The sequence below is a fragment of the Hyperolius riggenbachi genome, chromosome 2 (assembly GCF_040937935.1).
Source record: "Hyperolius riggenbachi isolate aHypRig1 chromosome 2, aHypRig1.pri, whole genome shotgun sequence".
Classification (NCBI taxonomy): Eukaryota; Metazoa; Chordata; class Amphibia; order Anura; family Hyperoliidae; genus Hyperolius; species Hyperolius riggenbachi.
Window position 1 is genome coordinate 234606853 of NC_090647.1, and position 23535 is coordinate 234630387.

The 23535-nt window shown below is 38.4% G+C and overlaps 1 protein-coding gene and 1 long non-coding RNA gene across 16 annotated transcripts in view; one reads left to right on the plus strand and one right to left on the minus strand.

Moving 5' to 3' along the window:
- Positions 1-23535, minus strand: part of DMD (dystrophin) — a 3066377-nt gene that overhangs the window by 1698405 nt on the left and 1344437 nt on the right. For all 15 annotated transcript variants that reach the window (XM_068268325.1, XM_068268327.1, XM_068268324.1 and 12 more), the window contains 3 exons: positions 15859-15969; positions 11493-11666; positions 5974-6129 (listed from right to left, as the gene is read on the minus strand). In XM_068268325.1, the coding sequence (XP_068124426.1) occupies positions 5974-6129; positions 11493-11666; positions 15859-15969 (441 nt within the window). The remainder of the gene's footprint in view (positions 1-5973; positions 6130-11492; positions 11667-15858; positions 15970-23535) is intronic.
- Positions 168-756, plus strand: LOC137544250 (uncharacterized). Its single transcript, XR_011025797.1, has 2 exons — positions 168-483; positions 590-756. It is a non-coding gene; the product is annotated as an uncharacterized lncRNA (long non-coding RNA).

Here is a 23535-nt window from a genome sequence, read left to right on the forward strand (position 1 = left end):
ATGCAAACCAACTCAACAATTAAAGCATAAATTAGAGGTAATTTGGTGGGAGTGTAGCTGCCCGTCCAAGCCAATCTAAGAACTGAACAGCATAATCTATATGTTCTCTATAGTCACTGTTGAAATAAGAGAAGTTGATAGAAATTTAATGCTAGTTTTCTGTACAGAACAATATATACACCTATATAGGCCTGTTGTATGATAAGCAGAAAAGTTAGCCTGCTGTTACGTTTATTTGTGTGTAGAGTAACAGCCTGCAGCATCAGCTACAATATAGCTAGCTAAGCACAGGACATTACAGGGTTAATCTGAGTACTCCAGTCACCTGACACTCTAGTCCAATCAGAACCCAGCCTCACTCTGAGATCTTCTAGAATCTTCTATCCAGACATGCCAGCAGCCATCTTACAGACAGAATCTTCAGAGCTTATGAGAGAGACAGAGCAGAGAAACTGCCCTTAAGATCCTATGAGGCCAAAATAGGTGAGCTATCTTGTTTTATGTGTACTGATTCATGCTGCTAATGACAATGTTAGTGGTTATATGTTAGAGTCTATACTGAATACTGTTTTTGTATGTTTGCCCCTAGTTCTACCGCTTTCTACGCTTTCTATGCTTGAAATCGCTTTCTACCACTTGAAACTGCTAAGATCACATTCTACCATGTTCAGCCACCAATATTACTAAAACTGTGATCATCTTTATTCCTGATTCCCTATCCTGATGATGTTACCAATAAAGAAAGTTATTTTTGTACCAGCGGTATGTTCTTAAAGTCTTTCAAGGATCCGAGGACAGTTACTTGCTACAGAGGAAAAGTTAGGTGTTCATGATGAATGTCAGACTAAACAGGTGGCTTTCCAGGTTGGACTGAAATGCTTCTAGGGATGGAGATGTCTTGATTGGGTGTGGCAATGAGTCCCAAAGTTTAGGGGCAGCATGACTATTATAATTAATTAAAAAGAGCTTATACAGAATAAAATACTATGCAGTAACTTCAAATATGCTCAGATTATAATTACAAGACTAACAGACAATGTGACAAATGAGGTATAGGTGAACCATCAAGAAATCTTCCTTTTTTATCAATAGTGCTACTGTGTATGATGTACATTCAGGACCTAAACCATTATTGTCAAACCTTTACATTATTCCCATAAACAGTACATTCGCTGTCCATAAACCAAAGCAAAACACAATACACAAATTCTGCTGTGTACCGTGTAGTACAGAGCCTGGGTTAAAAAAAATGCATAGGAAAATGTATGTCACTTGTAAAGTGCACTGAATACACCTTGCTTCTGATTTACCTCTCCTTAATGTTACCCAGATGGTGGGATGCAGGAGCAACCATTTTTATAGACACTGAAGTCAGTTACATTAAAGGATACCTGAGTTAAATAGATGTGCCCAAAAAGAGTATATTCACCATCCAGTATGGTATCCACACAAGGAGTGATTCCTCCGTTTCCCAACAATCAGTCCCATACTAGTTGCCAACCACTCTGAATTGGATATTCTTTATTTGTGCATGTGTAGTTCATTCTTGGATGCCGCTCTGGCCACACCCCTGGCATCACATGCACTGCTGGTGGTCCTGTGAGCATGCACCACAAACACGAAAAACTGAAGGTGGGGGGAAGGGAGGAAGTGATCCTGGTGTGGATACCATACTAAATGTATGTTTGTACACTTTTTTGGGGCACATTAACTTGGGTGTCCTTTACATTTTAGATTACATGTACAAATTAGTTAGGTTAGGTGTAAGATTTAGCAACAGATTTCATGGATTGTATTGCTTGACTAAGTACTGTAAGTGCTGGAAACACCATGTTCCGTAGTACAGTGTGGAGATCCTTGCTCTGGAAGATAATGCTTCTGAATCACTAATCACTATACACAGGTAAAATTGCCATGCACAGTTCTATTAGGTATACCTAAGTAGCACAATTCACATTATATAGATAACACGTGCGCTAACAAACATTTAATGAGCAATGTGGGCATTGCCTACATTAACATAAGAGGCCAGTCATAGATCATTATCATGTTTACAGGAGCACTTCTCCTGGGCTGTGGCTAACGTACCTACAGGCAGATAATGTTTTTACATTGAGCAACTAACTAATATCCAGAGTATCCTCTAACATCCTCTGGTATAGACTTTGCTCGGTGAAACAATGATTCATCAGGTTGGATTCTCCCACCTGATTGCCACTGTGTTCTATAGTATGGTGTGGTCTCTTGCTTTTATCCTCCTCTCAACTCTATAAATTTGAGTAGGCATGCTCAGCTGTTCATGCTTTGCAGACTCATCAATACTCTAAAACTTACACTCAGCTATAGGAACTCTTTCCATGCTGCAGAAGTAAGAATAGCCTCTGGTGAAATATGTTTCTCTTTAAAGCTGTGCAGTCAACGTAGAAGCTAAAAGTCATGTCTGTCTATGCTGATGGCATCCTGCAAATCTGCTTGTATTAAAGTGCAAAGAGCCAGTACTGGAATTTAACTGCTAAATATAGGAATAGTTACCTTATTGTGAGTCTGAGCTGTTTAGGGACTGAGTGTCTTTGAAAACATACTGCTGCTATAGTTCTTAAATTGTTTATATAGTGGTAGTAAGGAAAGGAACAAGAAATTAAGCCAATTCTTTGAGTTGCAGCTGTCTACTATATAAACAACTAGGATCTTTTGTTTTTCTATAACTCATTAACAATGTAATATACTGTATTTTAGTATAGCTCAGGATCTACTACAGCAAGAGTTACTATAGTATACTACTATAGTAAAGAGTTAGAAGCTTTAAAAGTGCAGCTATCCTTTAAATGCCTTTCCTGCAAGAACTGTGAATGTTCTCTCCCACCTGGTGAATTTATATTCATTAGACAGTGATCCGTAAGGATTCTTTTTTTCCTTTTCAGTCTTTTTACTCCTTCAGTACCACAAGGTTCACCTCAGCAGGTTCTGTTCCTATTTGTTATATGCCAAGCTTTAAAAAAAGATGTCTTATTTCATGTGGCATTAAATAAAAAGGTTGACACAGTTTGGCAACTTAATTAAGAACTACACCCTAGTCATCTTTTTTAAATTAGCCTATGGTCTCCAACATGGGAGGTGTTTGGATTTATAGCACAATACACCTCCGTCGGGGCACATAGCATGAAAAAGACCTTTGTTGGTTTCCGATAAAAATGACTTAACACTAATGCTAAATTCACAGGGAGTCCTGCAGATGGCAATGAAATAAATTAAAATAATGTATGCAGTGACATTTCTGAATCTTATGTGCAATAGACTGAGGATAGTGTAGGTAGAAGTAGTAATGGACAAACACCCTGCTGGCAAGCCTGAAGCAACATTTTAATCAGAAGAGCTTTCCTGAATTTAAACAATCCCTTTTACCTCTGCGAGGCTATATCTATACTTGATAGGTATAAAATGTTTACATTTTTATCTACGTGTACAAGACCATCTATTGACCTTACCAAATATGTATTTATAGTTATAGTAATGACATGTAGCAGCTGTTAAAAACATCCAAAGATGATGTAAACTTCTTATTCTCTTAAACGACAAGTGCACCTGTAACACCAACACCATTCATACACAGTGCAGCAGCTTCACAGAGAGGAAATCATCTGATTTAATAATTCCTCCTCTCGCAGTAACTGGACTGCAGCCAGACACCTGGCACCCTGTTTACGTGAACCTTGTGCAGTTGACATTGGATTAAAGAGCCAGAAAATGTTGATTGCATTGAATACAATTAAAACATTTTTTAAAGCAATCTATTGCTTTTTTGTGTTTATTTTAAAACCGATTGTTTAAGACTTCACATAAGACATGATAGCATCCATCATTAGTAAAAAGATCATATGGTCAATGGTATAGCTAGAGATCATGGGGCACCATAGCAAAACTTTTATGGGGCCCTCAGGTGTAGGCACTCTTAAGCAATGCCACCTGCCCCTACCCTATTGATATGAGTTAATTAGGCAGTTTCCATTCTCATCCGATCAACACTGCACATTATCCATGGGCACTGCGACAAAGTCAGAGGGTGAAGAAACACAAGAAAGTTAACATTGAATACATTAAGTACCCACTGGGCCCCCTATGCTCCAGGACCCCATAGCAGCTGTTATGGCTGCTATGGCTATTGTTATGCCACTATATGAGATTGGCCTTGATTTGGGTTCTGGGTTTTTCTCAATATCTATGGTTATTTTTAACTCACAAATCTCTGTTCATACTGGACATGCCATGCCCATCCATTAGCTTCATGTGCATTTGAACTTGGGATCCAATTTATTTTACACTCTAATTGCTTTCCCTGTCCTACGAGCATCTCACATGCAAATTATTGAGGTAGTGATCCACCATTACTTTTTAAAGTGCTTTAAACAAGTTAAGTACACATTAATACTTATCCAGATAAAGGGTAAAGAACGGATAACTTGTATTTGCTGATATAAGTGACTAGGTTAGTCCAGGTCAAACTTAGTGTCAACCACCCCCTACAACTCCCGCATCACCACGCCATGCTGCTATCACAGGCTTGTATTTGAAAAACCATCCTAAATAATTAAATGTTGGGTTATAAAAGTTCCAGTTATTGTAAAAAATAAATACTTGCACAGAGATAATGCTGGGAGACTGGATGCTCATTCATAACAACCAATAGTTCAAAAATGCATCAAATGAATTAAATGTATGAAGAAAAAAACAAGTGATAATTTGCCTGTTTTCTGATGTATCTATTTTGTGACTTGTAGTTTTTTTTGTATCATTCCTGTTTTAAATCTCTGATGAGTACACAAAGTCTGTGGCCTGCTTTTGCCTTCCTCAATGAATGACAGAATTATTGCTGGCTCCCCTGAAATATTTGTCCTGCTTCTAGTCTAGGCTAATTAATGACATATGCATATTAATCCTATCAACAGTTTTACATCACTGGAGATTAAAATTAGTCAACGGGATCTCCTTAGTGATGAAAGATGGGACAGGCACAATTTATGATCCCTTTATGTAAGGAGGCAGGGACCATAAAAAATATATAGCTATTTACTTTTTGCACAGGCACACTATTAAGCCTTGTTCACATCATTTTGCACAGATGACTGTGCGATTGGAATGCAACACGTACGATCGTGCGCTCTCTTTACCGCTATGCACTGCACTGCTGATCCCATTCACTGCAGTGAATGGGTCAGTGCTGCGATTACTGAAAAATGCATGCAGTGATAGCACAACGCACTACTGTGCAGTGCATATGATGGGAACCAGAAGCGTTGTCTATGCGCTTCAGCCATTCTTGTGTGTCACACTCATACGCGCTGCCGAAATGTGTATGGCAGCGCGTATGATGTGAACAAGGCCTTAATGTGAACTTTTGTGTATTCAGTCTTCTGTAGTAGCCAAAACATTGATGGCAGATATTTGTTCCTTCTTGCATCCTCATATGTATCTTTCAGCTGCACATTTATTAAATATTTTCAATCTTTTTTTTGCTAGGGAAGAGACTAATGCCTAAAACACATAAGCTGATATTCATACCCTATCCAAGGAATGGTCAAATTAAATGATTGATTGTCCAAGAATCTGGAGTAAACTTTACTGCCAAACAATCAGAAACAAAATGTGAGATGGCCAACAAATCTGCTCAAAATATGAGGAGGACAAAGATCAGATAAAAAAGTCATCATGCACATGTATGTTAATCGGATAATGCTACCATTGATGGGATTGATGGATCCTCTAGAAGATATGATGGGCTTCTGTTTATGTATATTAAATTAAGGGTTCGTGATTGATTCTGCAGACACGGATTGAAAATGCCCTTTTAAATTAAGGAGAGAATACAAAGCAAACACAAAAGCAGAGCTATTTTACCAGTATGACAAAACAGATAACTACTAGTAAGGATAACAAACATAATGCATCAAAAACATACAAAGTGTAAGCATATAATACCTTAGCTCCTAGCTCATTATACTGCAATTTTAAAGCTGTCAGCCTCTCATCCAAATCTTTAGGGTTCTCAGTTTGCTGTTTCTGAACTATCTGACGTCCAGTCTTTATTACTGTTTCTACTTCAGATTTGACCTCACTTAAAATTTTGTAGAGTTTCTGCAAAATAAAGACAAACATGTTATTGTCAATGGTTGGCATATAAGGTGTAAGTAGCTGGATTTTCAACTGCTGTCATGCTGGCATGATCTATATTAGTTTGAAATGGACTGAATTCTCATAAAATAGTCTGCTATTTCATTGCAACATGTTGCAGTTCTCATCTCAGATCACAGAGAGAGTTGCTAAACAGTTGCTAAAATATTGGTCATACAACAACATACATACATACATAGACAGATCCAGCTCCTGCAGTGCAATTCGTTTTTTTTAATAAAACAAGTGTCCTTTCTTCAAGCATGAATAATACTTGAATTGCAGTTTTTTTTCACCTTGTTGTAATGCTAATTTTAACTTGACATTACCTAATTTACCGAAAGATGATAGTATGGGAAAATTAATAAAAACATAGCAAAGTGAGAAGTAAAAAAAATAGATCAAGAAATGATTGATACTCACCTGCAGGTCAGCATCTTTAGTGCTGGCAGGCATACATTTTTTTATGCAATACACATAACATTTATATCATGCTTTTCTCCTGGTGGACTCAAACTGCTTTACATTTGCTCTTCATGGGGACCAGGAGCATTAGGGATCCTTGCCCAAAGACTCCATAGTGTTTTATGTACTGACTTGAGCTGTGACTCCAACCCTTACCAAAGGCTGGCCCATTTTTATATAGTACACTATCCAGCTGACACAGAGGGAGGTACTGCTTTCTTGGCAACATCATGTTATCTCCCACATTGCAAGGAGCCAGGAAACTGCCATAGCCATGGCTTAAACATAACAGTTTGGGAGGGGTCTCATCTTAACATCAGCCACATAGATGTCCCTGGTAAACTATTACAAAAGAGGTAAATATTTCTTGTAAGAAAGGGGATATCGGCTACTAATTGGGATGAAGTTCAATCCTGGGTTAAAGTTGCTTTTTAAAATTATACAGTTCATCTTTGCTGCATGACACAAAGTCCTAACTGCTTTCCAAACTGTGTAAATTGAAGCCTCCAATGTCTCTGTATCCTTTCTCTATTGAAGCCTCCCTTTCTCTGTATCATTTCTCTACTGAAGCCTCCCTGTTTCGGTATCCTTTGTATACTGAAGCCTCCCTTTCTCTGTATCATTTCTCTACTGAAGCCTCCCTGTTTCTGTATCCTTTGTATACTGAAGCCTCCATGCCTCTGTATCATTTCTCTACTGAAGCCTCCCTGTTTCTGTATCCTTTGTATACTGAAGCCTCCATGCCTCTGCATCATTTCTCTACTGAAGCCTCCCTGTTTCTGTATCCTTTGTATACTGAAGCCTCCATGCCTCTGTATCATTTCTCTACTGAAGCCTCCCTGTTTCTGTATCCTTTGTATACTGAAGCCTCCATGCCTCTGTATCATTTCTCTACTGAAGCCTCCATGTCTCTGTATAATTTCTCTACTGAAGCCTCCATGTTTTTGTATCTTTTGTATACTGAAGCCTCCATGCCTCTGTATCATTTCTCTACTGAAGCCTCCATGTTTCTGTATCCTTTGTATACTGAAGCCTCCATGCCTCTGTATCATTTCTCTACTGAAGCCTCCCTGTTTCTGTATCCTTTGTATACTGAAGCCTCCATGCCTCTGTATCATTTCTCTACTGAAGCCTCCATGTCTCTGTATAATTTCTCTACTGAAGCCTCCATGTTTTTGTATCTTTTGTATACTGAAGCCTCCATGCCTCTGTATCATTTCTCTACTGAAGCCTCCCTGTTTCTGTATCCTTTGTATACTGAAGCCTCCATGCCTCTGTATCATTTCTCTACTGAAGCCTCCATGTCTCTGTATAATTTCTCTACTGAAGCCTCCATGTTTTTGTATCTTTTGTATACTGAAGCCTCCATGCCTCTGTATCATTTCTCTACTGAAGCCTCCATGTTTCTGTATCCTTTGTATACTGAAGCCTCCATGCCTCTGTATCATTTCTCTACTGAAGCCTCCATGTTTCTGTATCCTTTGTATACTGAAGCCTCCATGCCTCTGTATCATTTCTCTACTGAAGCCTCCATGTTTCTGTATCCTTTGTATACTGAAGCCTCCATGCCTCTGTATCATTTCTCTACTGAAGCCTCCCTGTTTCTGTATCCTTTGTATACTGAAGCCTCCATGCCTCTGTATCATTTCTCTACTGAAGCCTCTCTGTTTCTGTATCCTTTGTATACTGAAGCCTCCATGCCTCTGTATCATTTCTCTACTGAAGCCTCCCTGTTTCTGTATCCTTTGTATACTGAAGCCTCCATGCCTCTGTATCATTTCTCTACTGAAGCCTCTCTGTTTCTGTATCCTTTGTATACTGAAGCCTCCATGCCTCTGTATCATTTCTCTACTGAAGCCTCCCTGTTTCTGTATCCTTTGTATACTGAAGCCTCCATGCCTCTGTATCATTTCTCTACTGAAGCATGGTGCAAAACCAGAATGTAGCACATGCTAGATTATTTTATACAAGCCCTTCAAGTAAGAATCTCCTTGTGTTTTGAGCACTGTTAACTTGTTTTCACATAGATCATCACAAATTTGAAAATCTTGATCTATAATTTCTGCTTTACTGGGAATACCAGCTCAGGCAGGTCATGTAGTTCAACAGCAGTGCTACTGCAGAATCATTACATATCGATTTCAGTGTTGGGTTATATCACAAAGACATGAAACATAAAGTAGATCTGCGTTAATAATGTGCATAAGCAGCCTAATAAGTTACATTCATGCACAGAATGACATAATAAGTGATAATGAGTTCACTGCTGTCTTTCTTGTTTGTGGTATATAGGTTTGAAATCTCTGGCATAGCTACACAGATACACTTGTCTTGCTTCAAGTGTTTTGTTTTTTCATTACTAGTTTGAAAAAAAAATACTTTAAGTTGCTATGGACAACAAGATCAAATATTTGCAATACATATTTCCCAGGTTACAGTTTTATCTCAATCTTAAAGGGGTTCTTTCGCGAAAAAAGTAGGGAGTTAAAAAATGTGACAGATGACAGGTTTTGGGCAAGTCCATCTTTTTAAGGGGGATTCTCAGGGCTTTCTTTGTTTTCAACAGCATTTCCTGAACAGCAGTTTAACTGCCAAAATAGTAAGATACCAGCCGGCCTCCCTAATCACTTGCACACTATTATGTCAGTTAGATTTTGCAACTGTTGTTCAGGAAATGCTGTTGAAAACAAAGAAAGCCCTGAGAATCCCCCTTAAAAAGATGGACTGGCCCAAAACCTGTCATCTGTCACATTTTTTAACTGCCTACTTTTTTCGCGAAAGAACCCCTTTAAGAACAACTATATTGTACTACCCTAAGGCAGGCTACAATTTGGCTGAAAAGATCAAGCTCAAGAGAGGAAAACATGAAGAAAATACAGTACAGGGCTTTCAGTCCTTGCATTATCCTCTACTGTATGTATTTGAACACATATTGCACTTGTACCCATTTATGTGTAAACAATAATGAAGGCATTGGCCTCAATTCACTAAGCAGTTTAGACAAGTCTACAGATGAATCTACTGATGATTTGGTGTAATGTTTTAGACCTGTTTTTAGACCTGCTCTAACATTCAGTAATTACACAATTCACGAAGGCAAACAAGGAGTAACCACGCCCACTTTTTCTGACAGAGATTAGACCAGATGATTTCTGTATGTAAAGTAATTCTGTGAGGTATTTTAAATGTGAGGATGGAACCTTTTGAATCAATTATGCAGGAGTTTAATTGTAAGCAGAGGAGAGCTCATCAGAGGAGAAGGATGTCAGTCATAGCTACTCATTTGTGAATTGCATCATTTGATCATTTCCCCTGCTTTACCAACCTAATTATCAAATGTTTTAGACCAGGTCTAAAACATCTGGTAATAGTAAATTCCCCTTTGATGCAACTGAGCAAACCATCAGTAGACTAAAAACCATTAGTAGACTAGTCTAAACTGCGTAGTGAATTGAGGCCATTGTTGCAATTTGCTCATTCTTCACCTCTTTTCTTTTTTCCTGCAGTAGTGTCAGAAAAAAGGTAAATATGACTACCCTTCCTTTTTGACATGGCAACTATAATTATCAACTGTGGATTTAAAGTGAAAAACAAAGAGAGAAACAATTGTATCGATCCTCCTACTCGCACAAAATACTTTTTAAGATATCCCATAGTTTTATGTTATGTTTAAATACTTAAAAAAAGTAGATTTATTGTTTTGCCCTGCTCAATTACATAATCTTTCTGTGTCTTAGAGAGCTAAATAATATGAACTACTGAATTTTTTTTTATCTGTCATCTACACTCAGAAGCTCTTCTCTGCTAGGAAAGAGGTTTACGGCTGTAATTCCTTATCATTGAGGATTTCTATAATCTGACTGGGTCCCGACTGGAGAGAAACTGTCACTTGCATACCTGGATGGTTAACTATTTTAGGCAGTAAAAGGAAAAGGGAACACAGTCTAGCTATTTATATGCTTGACACTGTCCTTACAGGTCTATCTAATCATGGAGATGATTCATTGTACATTGATAATATTACTGTGCATGCACAGCATATGGCAATATTACTGTTACTTCTGTGTGTACCTAGATATTCTAAGTAGCATGACCCATGGTACTCCAGCAGTGCCACCATTACTATAGTAATGCGCATGTTACCATAGTAGTCGGCGCACTGCTAGAATACCAGCAGAAAAATATAAACTGTGAGCAGCATGTAAAAATTCTGTGTGTTTCATCTAGAACATATTATACTTTATTAAAGGTCATATAACACAGTTCTGATTTTGCATTCATTAACAATTAACATTTTATTTAAAACTCACTTATTCTGCTCGACACATGTACAGTATAATACTACACTACTGAGCTTTTGTGATAAAAGGGAGACAATGTTGTAGACTCATCTTTGAGCTAAGTAATCTAAATAATTTACCCATGACTATGCTTACTGGACCTTTTAATGACCCCAAAAACAGATTAAATACACATTTGTTCATTGCTGCTTCATTAAATTCAATGATTGAGAAGTAAACTAGTAAAAATCACAAAGCATCAAACTGCAATAACATATTTAACACCAGTATCATATAATAGAACAAGCCAGAATGTTAAATCAGAAGAATGTTTTCATCTATTCCACATGCATTATCTCTCCAAGACTTACAGAGAGAAAACAAAACTGAAGGGAAGAGTTAAAATCCATAATTAGTTTTCATTGTTGACACTCATTTTTTTCTGCCCCAAGTAAACCCATTAATCATTCCAGGGACTGAGAAAAGTTTCTCCCCACCCACCCCAAAAACTTTTCATAATATTTTTTCCATCATTTTCCTACTTCAAACAGAAGTCTTTATTGCATGCATACATTAACTTACCATGCAATGGTCCAATTGTGTTTGAACAGCATCTTGCTCAACACTCTTCATATCCAAAGCTGGTAACTCAAAGGCCACTTCATCCAAAATTCTTTTAGATTCTATGAGACGCTGCTCAAAGTTTACTGGTTTTTGGAACAATCTAAATTTTGTGGAAACTTCTTGTAACTTTTTCTAGGAACAAAAAACTATGGTAATTTTGTGTGGGACTCACATTTTTAGCACAATCAATTTGATATAGATTTTTTGTTTTCAATTATTACCTTTCTAAAAATACATTAAATTGTATTTGTTTATATATATAAAACACTAAAAGAAAGCTCTTTCTGTCCAAAAAGAAAAGTCTAAAATGTATTTTTCTACCTCAAAAAATAAAAATGTTATTCCTTAAGGAGTTTGCAGCATCAGTCATGAAATTAAATATGTGAAATAAATTACAGATTCCTTTTCTCAATTCATACTGCATTGTTGACTTGGACAACAGAAGTTTGCATTTGCAGTCTAAACAAAACAAAGAAAACTTAGCCAGTAGCATCCAAACGATATTATATGACCCCCACGTTTCTCAAAGAATGAGAGACCAGGAACCCAATGGTGCAATATAGCTGCAATAGGTGGAAATATTCGGACAAAAAATCTTCAAAAACTATAAACCCTGAGGGGTGGGAACTAATCTATATACTCTGGTGGAAGCACTCTAGGAATATCACTATATAGACTATACATTAGGGAAGAGATATTGGGCCCAATTCAATTAACTTTTTCTCCAAGTTTTCTCTTAGTTGATATTTTCACATCTTATTAATAAAATACCTTTCAAGCCAGCAATCAAAAACAAAAAAAAACAATTCTGAAAAATTTTGATAATACTTTTTCACCTACTTTTTGGGACTGAAAAGTGTTGAAAAGTTATTTTAAACAAAAGATCAAAAATGATGTCCTAGGAAAAAATGTAGAGGAAAAAGTAAATTGAATCAGGCCCATTGTGTCTTACCTTCTCAAAAAGAAAAAACAAGTTTTGGTGAAAAAATATTTATTCATGCACATAAGACTTATGTGTATGAATAAATATTTTTCCACTAAAACGTAGTTTGTCTTGTTGAGAAGGTAAAACACAATGAGCCAATGGCAATGGTCATATCCTATTTAGGGTGATAAGTAGCTTGCAGCTGCAAGCTACTTATCACCTTGATATTGCATGAGGAATACCAGAAAAATCCTATTGCCAGTTTCCTTGCGCGATGACCGATCATTAGGAACCATTACTCAGACGAAAGCCTGAGTGATGCTCTCATGTCCCGAACAATGGGGAGTGAGGTCTTACACTGTGATACTGTCCTTCAGCACCATAGCATTACACTCTTGCTTTCCATAGACACACCTGCCAAACATCTGCCACCATCTTCTGCTGCTCCTTTAATAAAGAGACACCCAAAGCTCCCCATTGGGCCATCCACACATAACCAAAGTCCCCTGCAGCTGTGCCATTTACCCCTAAGTAAATAACCTGCCACTGCTAGACATCCACCACCTCTCGCCGCAAGTCCCAACACTTTAATTATAGTATTCTCTCCCTGTAATTACTGGATCTTGGAGCCCCATTAAAGCTTCTTTGGATCTCCCACCAGGGTTCCCCATTGGTCCACTGTCTGGACGATTTCCTTATCCCAACTTTTTTTTACAGCGTGTTATGGCATAAAATTCAAATTGAGCACATTTTTGTTTCATAAAACAATAAAATGCCTCAATTTCAGCATTTAATATCTTTTTAGTACTATTTTTAATCAAATATAGAATTTAACTGTTTACAAATTGTCACATTCTGTTTTTCTATACATTTTACAGAGCATATTTTTTTTCTATTTTTTTTTTAAACGGGTTAGACAGGTCCACTTTTAAATTCCACTGCTTGACATCATTTTTTTTTTCAGTTCATTTACTTGATAAAGTCCTCATTAAAGCAATCATCGTGAAGCCCAGTTCAGTCATTTTTAATTGCCACTTTTTCTGAAAAGCCAGATATTTAGATTAAGGCTTATTTCACATTATAAATCTAAGCGCCAGCGCAATCCCAAGCGCTGAGTGATATTGTGAGTGATTTTGTAAGCGCTTTTCTAAGTGCTTTCAGAGCGATTTTCGCTTATAAAAGCGCTTTTCTAAGCAATTTTGCGTAGCAATGTTTTGTTCACTTCCTGACGTCAATCAGGAGGTGAACTCTTTAACCTGGAAAGGAATAAATACAATGTATTTATTTATTAAAGTGCTCAGCAATTCGCTTTTTCAAATGCTTAAAGGGAAGGTTCAGGGACTATAAAAAAAATCCAAATCCACTTACCTGGGTTTCCTCCAGCCCATGGCAGGCAGGAGGTGCCCTCGGCGCCGCTCCGCAGGCTCCCGGTGGTCTCCGGTGGCACGCCCTTCCTGGCCAGGCCGGCGGCCAGGTTGGGATTCTTCTGCGCTCTAATCTGCGTCTCACTGGTGCACACTGACGTCATCGGGCGTCCTCCAGGCTGTACTGCGCAGGCGTAGTAGCTCTGAACCTGCGCAGTACAGCCTGGAGGACGTCCGATGACATCAGCGCGCACCAGTGAGATGCAGATTGGGGCGCAGAAGAAGCCCGACCTGGCAGCCGGCCTGGCCAGGTCGGGCGCACCACCGGAGACCACCGGGAGCCTGCGGCGCTGAGGGCACCTCCTGCCTGCCACGGGCTGGAGGAAGCCCCAGGTAAGTGGATTTGGATTTTTTTTATAGTCCCTGAACCTTCCCTTTAAGCAATTTTGCTATACTTTCTATTAAATCGCAAACGCTCTGGAAATGGTGCAGGAGCCGCGTTTGCGATTGGATAGAAAGCTCATCCCTTATGTGAGAACACTCATATAAGCTAACATTGCACAAGTGCTTTTAAGGCGATTTTTAAAATCACCAGTGCTTAAAATTAACCACCCTGGCGTTCTATTAAGATCGCCAGGGCAGCTGCATGAGGGTTTTTTTTAAATAAAAAAAAAACTATTTCATGCAGCCAACTGAAAGTTGGCTGCATGAAAGCCCACTAGATGGCGCTCCGGAGGCGTTCTTCTGATCGCCTCCGGCGGCCAAAAGTAACACGGAAGGCCGCAATGAGCAGCCTTCCGTGTTTGGCTTCTCCTGTCACCATGGCGACGAGCGGAGTGACGTCATGGACGTCAGCCGACGTCCTGACGTCAGCCGCCTCCGATCCAGCCCTTAGCGCTGGCCGGAACTATTTGTTCCGGATGCGCAGGGCTCAGGCGGCTGGGGGGACCCTCTTTCGCCGCTGCTCGCGGCGGATCGCCGCAGAGCGGCGGCGATCGGGCAGCACACGCGGCTGGCAAAGTGCCGGCTGCGTGTGCTGCTCTTTATTTGATCAAAATCGGCCCAGCAGGGCCTGAGCGGCACCCTCTGGCGGTAATGGACGAGCTGAGCTCGTCCATACCGCTAAGGTGGTTAAGTGAAATCCCTTATAATGTGAACAAGTCCTTAGTCTTATATTTGAGTACAAATGCAAACTCTTTACTTAAAGTGACTCCTAGCACCTCTCATTGGTATGCCTTTAAGCATACCCACAAACAATTGAGTTTGTCATCACACTTACCAGCCACTTGTTTATCCAAACTCCCCCTGGTATTGCCGCTATAATGCATGGGGCCAGACGACTTCCAACAAAGTCATGCTATGACCCCTCTAAGGAGCCTCTCGCAATGGCCATGTATGTAATTTTCTCTTCCTGCTTCATTCAGTAATTCACTTCTCTAACAGAGAAGACAGGGGTAACCCGGAAGTTATAACAGCCAAGATGGCAGCCACAATTTTTTTATTTAAATCGAACAAAAACTATTTGGTGTAGAGTGGCAATTCAGGCATCAAATGAAAGAGGAGAGCACAAGAAGCTACAGAAAGGTATACATATTTAAGTACTTTGCAGTACTGGTCGGAGTCTCTTATGAATACAATAAAAGGGTACATTTTTTAGAAGTTAAGAATTTTACTCTCATAATTGGTAATTTAGGGTACTTAATGTGTGCAGACAATGCAAGTTAAGCTTACTGGGCTTTACTCAAACTATGTATCACTTTACGTAACTCACATTATAAATGCAACACCTATGATGCTTTTTTAACAGCAACTTAGTTGTTTCATGTATAATGGGAGTCTGGTTAATGTAACATGCACTGCCTGAACATGTTCAGTTTACTGAATATACCCCGTAATGTTATGTAAAAACTTGCTGTTAATATCTGACATATAGTTATGAATTTTGACCATTGTGTACATATCAACACACTACTACTAACAATAATGCTAATAAAGTTAATATAAACATTATTAAGGACAATAAGTATTTTCTTACCTGAGCTATATCAATTTGCAAAAGAGTTTTTTTAGACATTTCTTTTCCTTGATTTCGTTTTTTCATTTCATCCAAACCAATCTCATGGCTTACTAACTCTGATTGTATTTTCTGTAGACAGAAATGATGAAACAAAATATGATACTTATATGTTTCGTGTATATTATCTAGGAAAATTACTGAAAACAGACTATACATAAATATGTTAGGGAAAAGTAATTCTGAAAAAATATCTGTTTTGCAGATTTTGTTTCCAAAAAAATTTCAAAGTGGGCAACAGGTCCATGCTAAAAATATTCTGAGCAATCAGTATACAATACTAGACCTCTGATGCGAATCTGCACAAAACTGAACAATAAAAGTGATCACATGGTAAAAAATAGACACTTTGGTCACAGACTCAGTGGGACATTGTGGAGCTGCATTATAAAGTCTTATAACGCAGCTTACCGCACTTCAATGTTTATCCTATGGGACGCTCACAGTGTGACGTTAGAATCGCATTTTAACATGTAGCGTTATGGTAACCTCTCATGTTACCAGGTACAGCAAAAGCATACTTTCCATTCCCTGTAGGCTTTACTGTACCTACTGCATGCGACGGTAATGCAGCATGAATGCATATTACCACATTTTTTTGCATTGTGTTGTAATGCTGCATTATATGTAACATTAACGTCGCATTACAACGCAACGTCCCCCTGTGAATAAACCCTGAGAATATGTTCTATAAAAGCCCCACCAAGTAGTTTTTAAAATTCAGGCTGCTGTAACCTGGGGAAAAGCTAACAGAAGAAAATAAAGTGAATTAAAGGCCAAATATGTCCCGTTAATCAGAAAAGCCACTGATCACACTAAGATTCAGTAGGAAAGGTAAAGGAGAACTGCAGTGAGAGGTATATGGAGGCTGCCATATTTATTTCCTTTTAAGCAATACCAGTTGCCTGGCAGCCCTGCTGATCTATTTGGCTGAAGTAGTGGCTGAATCACACCAGAAACAAGCTTGCAGCTAATCTTGTCATATCTGTCAAAATTGTCAGAAAAACCTGATCTGCTGCATGCTTGTTCAGGGTCTATGACTAAAAGTATTAGAGGCAGAGGATCAGCAGGATAGCCCTGGTAACTAGTATTGCATAAATGGAAATAAATATGGCAGTCTCCATACACCTCTCTCTACAGTTCTCCTTTAAAGAGGAACTCCAGTGAAAATAATGTAATAAAAAAGTGCTTCATTTTTACAATTATTATGTATAAATGATTTAGTCAGTGTTTGCTCATTGTAAAATCATTCCTCTCCCAGATTAACATTCTGACATTTATTACATGGTGACATTGTTACTGTGGGCAGGTTATGTAGCTGTTTCTAGCTGTTCTGGCTGTTAGACAGCTGTAAACAGCCATTTCCTGTCTGTGAACATTGTTACATTGTGGCAGTTTGCCCAGAGTTCCGCGGTATTCAGAGCTTCTTGTGGGAGGGGTTTAAGCACAAAATCAGTCACACAGCGCCCCCTGATGGTCTGTTTGAGAAAAGCATTCTATTTCTCATGTAAAAGGGGGTATCAGCTACTGATTGGGATAAAGTTCAATTTTTCTCTTTAAGGTGAAAGAGGTAGGTCAATGATGTACTTTTACAAGAAAAGCAGTGATTTGCAGATTACATCTGGCACTGGAACTACCAGTGACACAACTAAAGAGCTTGGGGGTCCAGTGCAAGTTTTACATGAGGCCCCAAGCACTCTTGATATGAAGCTCCAAAACCTACCAATGACAGCTGCTGTGTCAGAGAGATGTATTTAGGGTAAGTAAATAGTTTGTTAAGGATTACCACATCCAATGCACATATATAGGTGTTAATACTAGCTTTATAATGAAAATAAACTTAGATAATTCAAATTGGGCTTATGATCAAATAGTAGATAATCAGAAGTCAGTTGTAGTGATAACATCATGACAAAATGGACAGTAGTTCCCATTGGTGTAGTAATAGAGGATGCAACCGCACTGGGGCCCCTGGACCACAGGGGCCCACTAGGATACCTCCCTCATCCATACTATTAACTTTTCATTAGTGCTATGCTAGTAATGGAAGCAGAGTCAGGCTTTATATTAGTCTCATATAAATCTGATTTGTAGAGAACACTGAGACTGCCTCTAGAAACTTAATATATACAGATTAAGGCAAAAGCTGATAACATTTGTCAAAAATACATCCAAAGTAGAAATTGCAAGCAGTACTTGAGCTTTAAGTATTTTAGGAACAAAGTGTCCTCTTCTGTTCTCACTACTTTTAATGTAAGTGCATCTTCACCAACAACCTTTTCCTTGTGCTTCAATCCTTTTAAACCTGACTTTTCTAGCATCACATTACTGCTGTTTATAACCTTGCCATTTCTCCTGTGCATCAGGCGTACTGCTTGTTGTTTATGTATTATCTGTACTATACTGTTTGTGACAAGTGTATATACATATATTTTGACAAAGCCCCCGAATATGCTGGCACAATTTAAATCAATTATAATGGCAAATGACAGCTTTATGTTAGGTCAGGTCATTAACCTATTTTGGTTTCTGGACGTAGAAACTACGTCCAGAAACCATGTGCGCTACTGCGCGCCCCCGCGGCCGATCGCGCGCGTGCACGCGCACTCCCGGCCGCGGATTCGGTAGTCAGGGAATCAATGTATCGGACTATGAAGTCCGATCACTGAGTCCTCTCCCCCTCTGAAAAAGCGACAGCTTCTCTCGGAAGCTGCGCCTTTTCTGGCCATTCACTGCCTGATGCGCCACTCTAAGCGTGTGTTACGCTTAGAGTGACGTCATGTAAACAAACTCATGGCCGCCATCTTGTGGCCAAAAAGTAATACTACACCTGAAAATAAAAATGAATTAAAATCAACACACATTTACATTATAAATCTATTGTTTACCCCCCACCCTCCCAAAACTACCCAAATAAAATGTTTACTATAAATAAAAAAAAACATTACAATAAAAAAAAAAAAAAAACATGTAAATATTTACCTAAGGGTCTAAACTTTTTAAATATCAATGTAAAGATGAAATATTTCTATATTTTTTTTATTTTAAACTTGTTAATAGTGATGGATGCAAAATGGAAAAAATGCACCTTTATTTCCAAATAAAATATTGTCGCCATACATTGTGATAGGGACATAATTTTAACGGTGTAATAACCGGGACATATGGGCAAATACAATACGTGAGTTTTAATTATGGAGGCATGTATTATTTTAAAACTATAATGGCTGAAAACTGAGAAATAATGAATTTTTCCATTTTTTTCTTATTCTTCCTGTTAAAATGCATTTACAGTAAAGTGGCTCTTAGCAAAATGTACCCCCCAAAGAAAGCCTAATTGGTGGCGGAAAAAACAAGATATAGATCAGTTCATTGTGATAAGTAGTGATAAAGTTATAGGCTAATGAATGGGAGGTGAACATTTCTCTCGTGAAAACCACGGAACCTGAATGGGTTAATGTTTACTGCGATTTTTTTTTTACTCTGTATTTTATTTAAAAAAAATAATTGTACTTGTTAATATTTCTCTACACAATGTGGTCCCTGTTCAATGCATATTATTGAATTATTGATTTGAATTCTGTAAGGAAATAAAAAGAGAAAGTAGAGATCCTTTCATGTTTGTGCAGCGCGGGGTATCCTTTGTACCCATAATTTACCCCCTACACATTGTGAGTAATGTGCCACACACGTCTCCCACTCAGGGACATCAGACATAGATGGAAATCTTTGTCCACTAATGCATGGCAGCACCTTAAAGAGAAGCTGTAACTAAGTATTAGACTTCATCCCAATCAGTAGCTGATACCCCCTTTCCCATTAGAAATCTTTACCTTTTCTCAAACGGATCATCAGGGGGCTCTGTATGGCTGATATTGTGGTGAAACCCCCCACAGTGTGATGTCAGCACCTAGATACTGACATCACACTGTGGGAACCTTTTTGCATTGTGGGAAATAACAGCTGTTTCCAGCTGCCAAGCAAGCAACATCTCCTTCCACAGAGATCACCTGCCAGCAGTAAACATGTTTCCATGTGATACATTTCAGACTGTAAATCAGGGCGAGGAAAGATTTTACAATGGGCAAACACTGCCTAAATCATTTATAAGTAATTATTGTAAAAAATTAAGCACTTTTTTTTCATTACGCTATTTTCACTGCATTCCTCTTTAATGAACAACAGGTGACTTCTAGATGTAGTATAACACTTGGCCACTCCCAACCCCTAGTGTGACTGAATTAAAAAAAAAAAAAGAGAGAGCGACAACAAATACAGTTGCTATTTTATAATTAAAAATGGGCAGTGATTTCAATTCCAGTAAGCATTAACCACTGTTGGAGGCTCTTGCAAATTGCATATTAGTAATGGTATGAGACTCACCCCACACCAACACTGCTTAGTTCTGCTGCAGTTTACTATTGCATTAGCTGTGCTGGATCACTTTCAGTATTTGCAATATTTCTAATATTGTTCTGCTCACTCAGTAACACTAATTCCTCTTTTGTATTTTTTTTTTCACTGCTCATGTCATTCAGCTATTTTCTGCTTTACCAGTCTTTCACTATCTATTTACCAGCTACATGGGCATTAAGTCTAAGGCATTGGAGATTTTGTGAAATGTAAATCTGGCCGTGGACAATTCATTAATTTAAATGCAAGCAACAAAGAGTTTATGTCAAAATAACACATAAAATAAAGAACAAACTTAAGCAGATCTGAACTCTTGCAAAGCACACAATGAAAAGTTTTAATTCCACATACAGCTGTTAAGAAATTCACTGCTGTGAATTTCTTAACAGCTTTAGATTTGATTAGGAATTCCATAAATTGTAATGAAGATTGTTTATTCCTGAAGGTTATCATGCTGTGGCTTAACTTTTAGAGCAGAGAGTAAGTTCAGAGTTTAGTTCCACTTTAAAGCAATTCTAGACTCATTTTAAATAAAAGTAAAACAAATGTTTTAAAATTATTTTGGTTGCATTGAAACAGCAAACATTGCAACATATAAAAATAAAAATAAATCTATACACAAACAAGGAAAGGTATGCTTGGCTCCCTTTCTTTGTGTATACTGTACGTTTCAGCAGCTAATGAGGTCTGGCTGTAGTTTTCTTTCCACTATGCCAGCAAAGCCCATTAATTTAATAGTCCGAGTGGTTGTGATATGTATTCATGTAGAACTGGTAACAACTTTCTATTTAACCACTTAAGCCTAACTGGACGAGATTTCTCGTCCAGTTAGGCTGCGCGCACTCCCGCGGGTCGTGCGCGCTCCCGCGGGCCCCCCCATGCGCGCTCCCGCTACCTGCCGTCAGCCGAGCGAACAGTGAAAGGGATTATAGATCCCTTTCACCGATCGCATCCCCCCGGAGAAAAGCCGACAGCGTCTCTCTAGACGCTGCAGCTTTTCTGCGTACCAAAAAGTTCCGTGTCTTCTTTCTTCTTCCTGGGAGCGAGCTCGATCGCTCCCAGGACTATTTGACTGTGGCCATCTTGTGGCCAAATAGTAAAACTACACCCACATACATTTTCCTTTAGACATATACACTTTTTTACATAAAAAATAAACTGTTTACCTCCCACACCAAAAATTACCCACATACAATTTTTAATAAAAAAAAAAAATTACAATAATAAAAAAAAACAAAACACATAAATAGTTACCTAAGGGTATGAACTTTATAAATATGCATGTCAAAGGAGTATATTATATTTTTTAAAAAAATTATGGGCTTGTAAAGAGTGATGGACGCAAATTGAAAAATTGCACCTTTACTTCCAAATAAAATATCGGCGCCATACATTGTGATAGGGACATCATTTAAATGGTGTAATAAGCAGGACAAATTGGCAAATAAAGTACATGGGTATTAATTATGGTAGCATGTATGAATTTTAAACTATAATGGCCAAAAGATGAGAAATAATGATTTTTTTCCATTTCTTTCTTAATATTCCTGATAAAATGGATTTAGAATAAATTCCTTTTCAGCAAAATGTATCACCCACAGAAAGCCTAATTGGTGGCGGAAAAAACAAGATATAGATTCATTCATTGTGATGAGTAGTGATAAAGTTATTGGCAAATGAATGGGAGGTGAAAGTTGCTCAGATGCAAAAAAATAAACAACCCTCCGGCCTAAGTGGTTAACAGCTACTTTTGATGAACTCAATCTTTTAAAAACTTTGGGAAACAGAAACTAAAACCATTTGGGCAGTTTCATTAAATGGCATTAAAATTGTTGTGCATGAGCAGCACACGGCAATTTTACAAATACTCATGGCAGTTACATTAGTGCAACCCCTGTGACCTACATAACACATGCATTGCAGGGGTATCAAGTAGCATAACGTGCATTACCCTAGCAATGTACGCTTTATCTTGGTAACACAGCTTGTGTTAATTACTCATTGCATGCTCACTGCATTTTAATGCCATTTCGTGAATATGCGCCATCATCTTTTATCCTACATTTTGTTGTGCCGCTGACTTGATAATGAAATCATTCATTTATTTTTCCCCTAACCTTTTATACTTGAGGTGTGGCCAAGCAGGCAGCAGAGGGGGCATTGCTAGGCTGATTCCCGATGGACTTCATGCTGAAATGTATCTGGAATAAGTCTGTGGTGTATGGGCAGACAACAGATCTCTCTTTGATCAGATTAGATCTGAATCATGGTCTCTCTGCCCATACATCCCTAGATGTATGGGTACCTTAAGATATACTGTATAATCAAATAAACCTAGAGGGTTAAGGGATTTGATTGTATAATATGTTTAAAACAGGCTTGATGCAATATTATTATTATTTTTAGTATTTATATAGCACCGACATCTTCCGCAGCACTATCCATAGTATATGGTCTAGTTACTAACTGTCCATCAAAGGAGCTCACAATCTAATCCCTACCAGAGTCCTATTTCTATGTATGTATCGTGTAGTGTATGTATTGTAGTCTAGGGTCAATTTTATTTTAGGGGGAGCCAATTAACTTATCTGTATGTTTTTGGGATGTGGGAGGAAACCGGAGTGCCCGGAGGAAACCCATGCAGACACGGGGAGAACATACAAACTCCTTGCAGATTAAATGTTTCAAAAATAATATAAGCTATTACTTATTTTTGAACCAAGACATATTCTTAAAAATAGATGTCAAAATGGATGAATCACGGCTGCGCTGTTTTATTACCAGGTGTGCTATAATGTATGCAGCACCTTTGCTGAATTTAGAATATCCTTTAAATATACAGATAACAATTTAAGTGATTGTAGAAAATCTTAGGCCTGGTTATTAAATCTAAATAGAAATGACATTTATTGTATTTGCAATAAATCTGAAACATGATTAACCTATTTTGGTTCCTGGACGTAGTTTCTACGTCCAGGAACCATGCGCGCTACCGCGCACTCCCGCGGCCGATCGCGCGCGTGCACGCGCACTCCCGGCTGCGGATTCGGTAGCCAGGGAATCAATGTATCGGGCTATGGTGCCCGATCATTGATTCCTCTCCCCCGCTGAAAAAGCGTCAGCTTCTCTCGGAAGCTGCGCCTTTTCTGGCCGTTTACTCTCCGATGAGTCACTCTAAGCGTGTGTTACGCTTAGAGTGACGTCATGTAAACAAACTCATGGCCG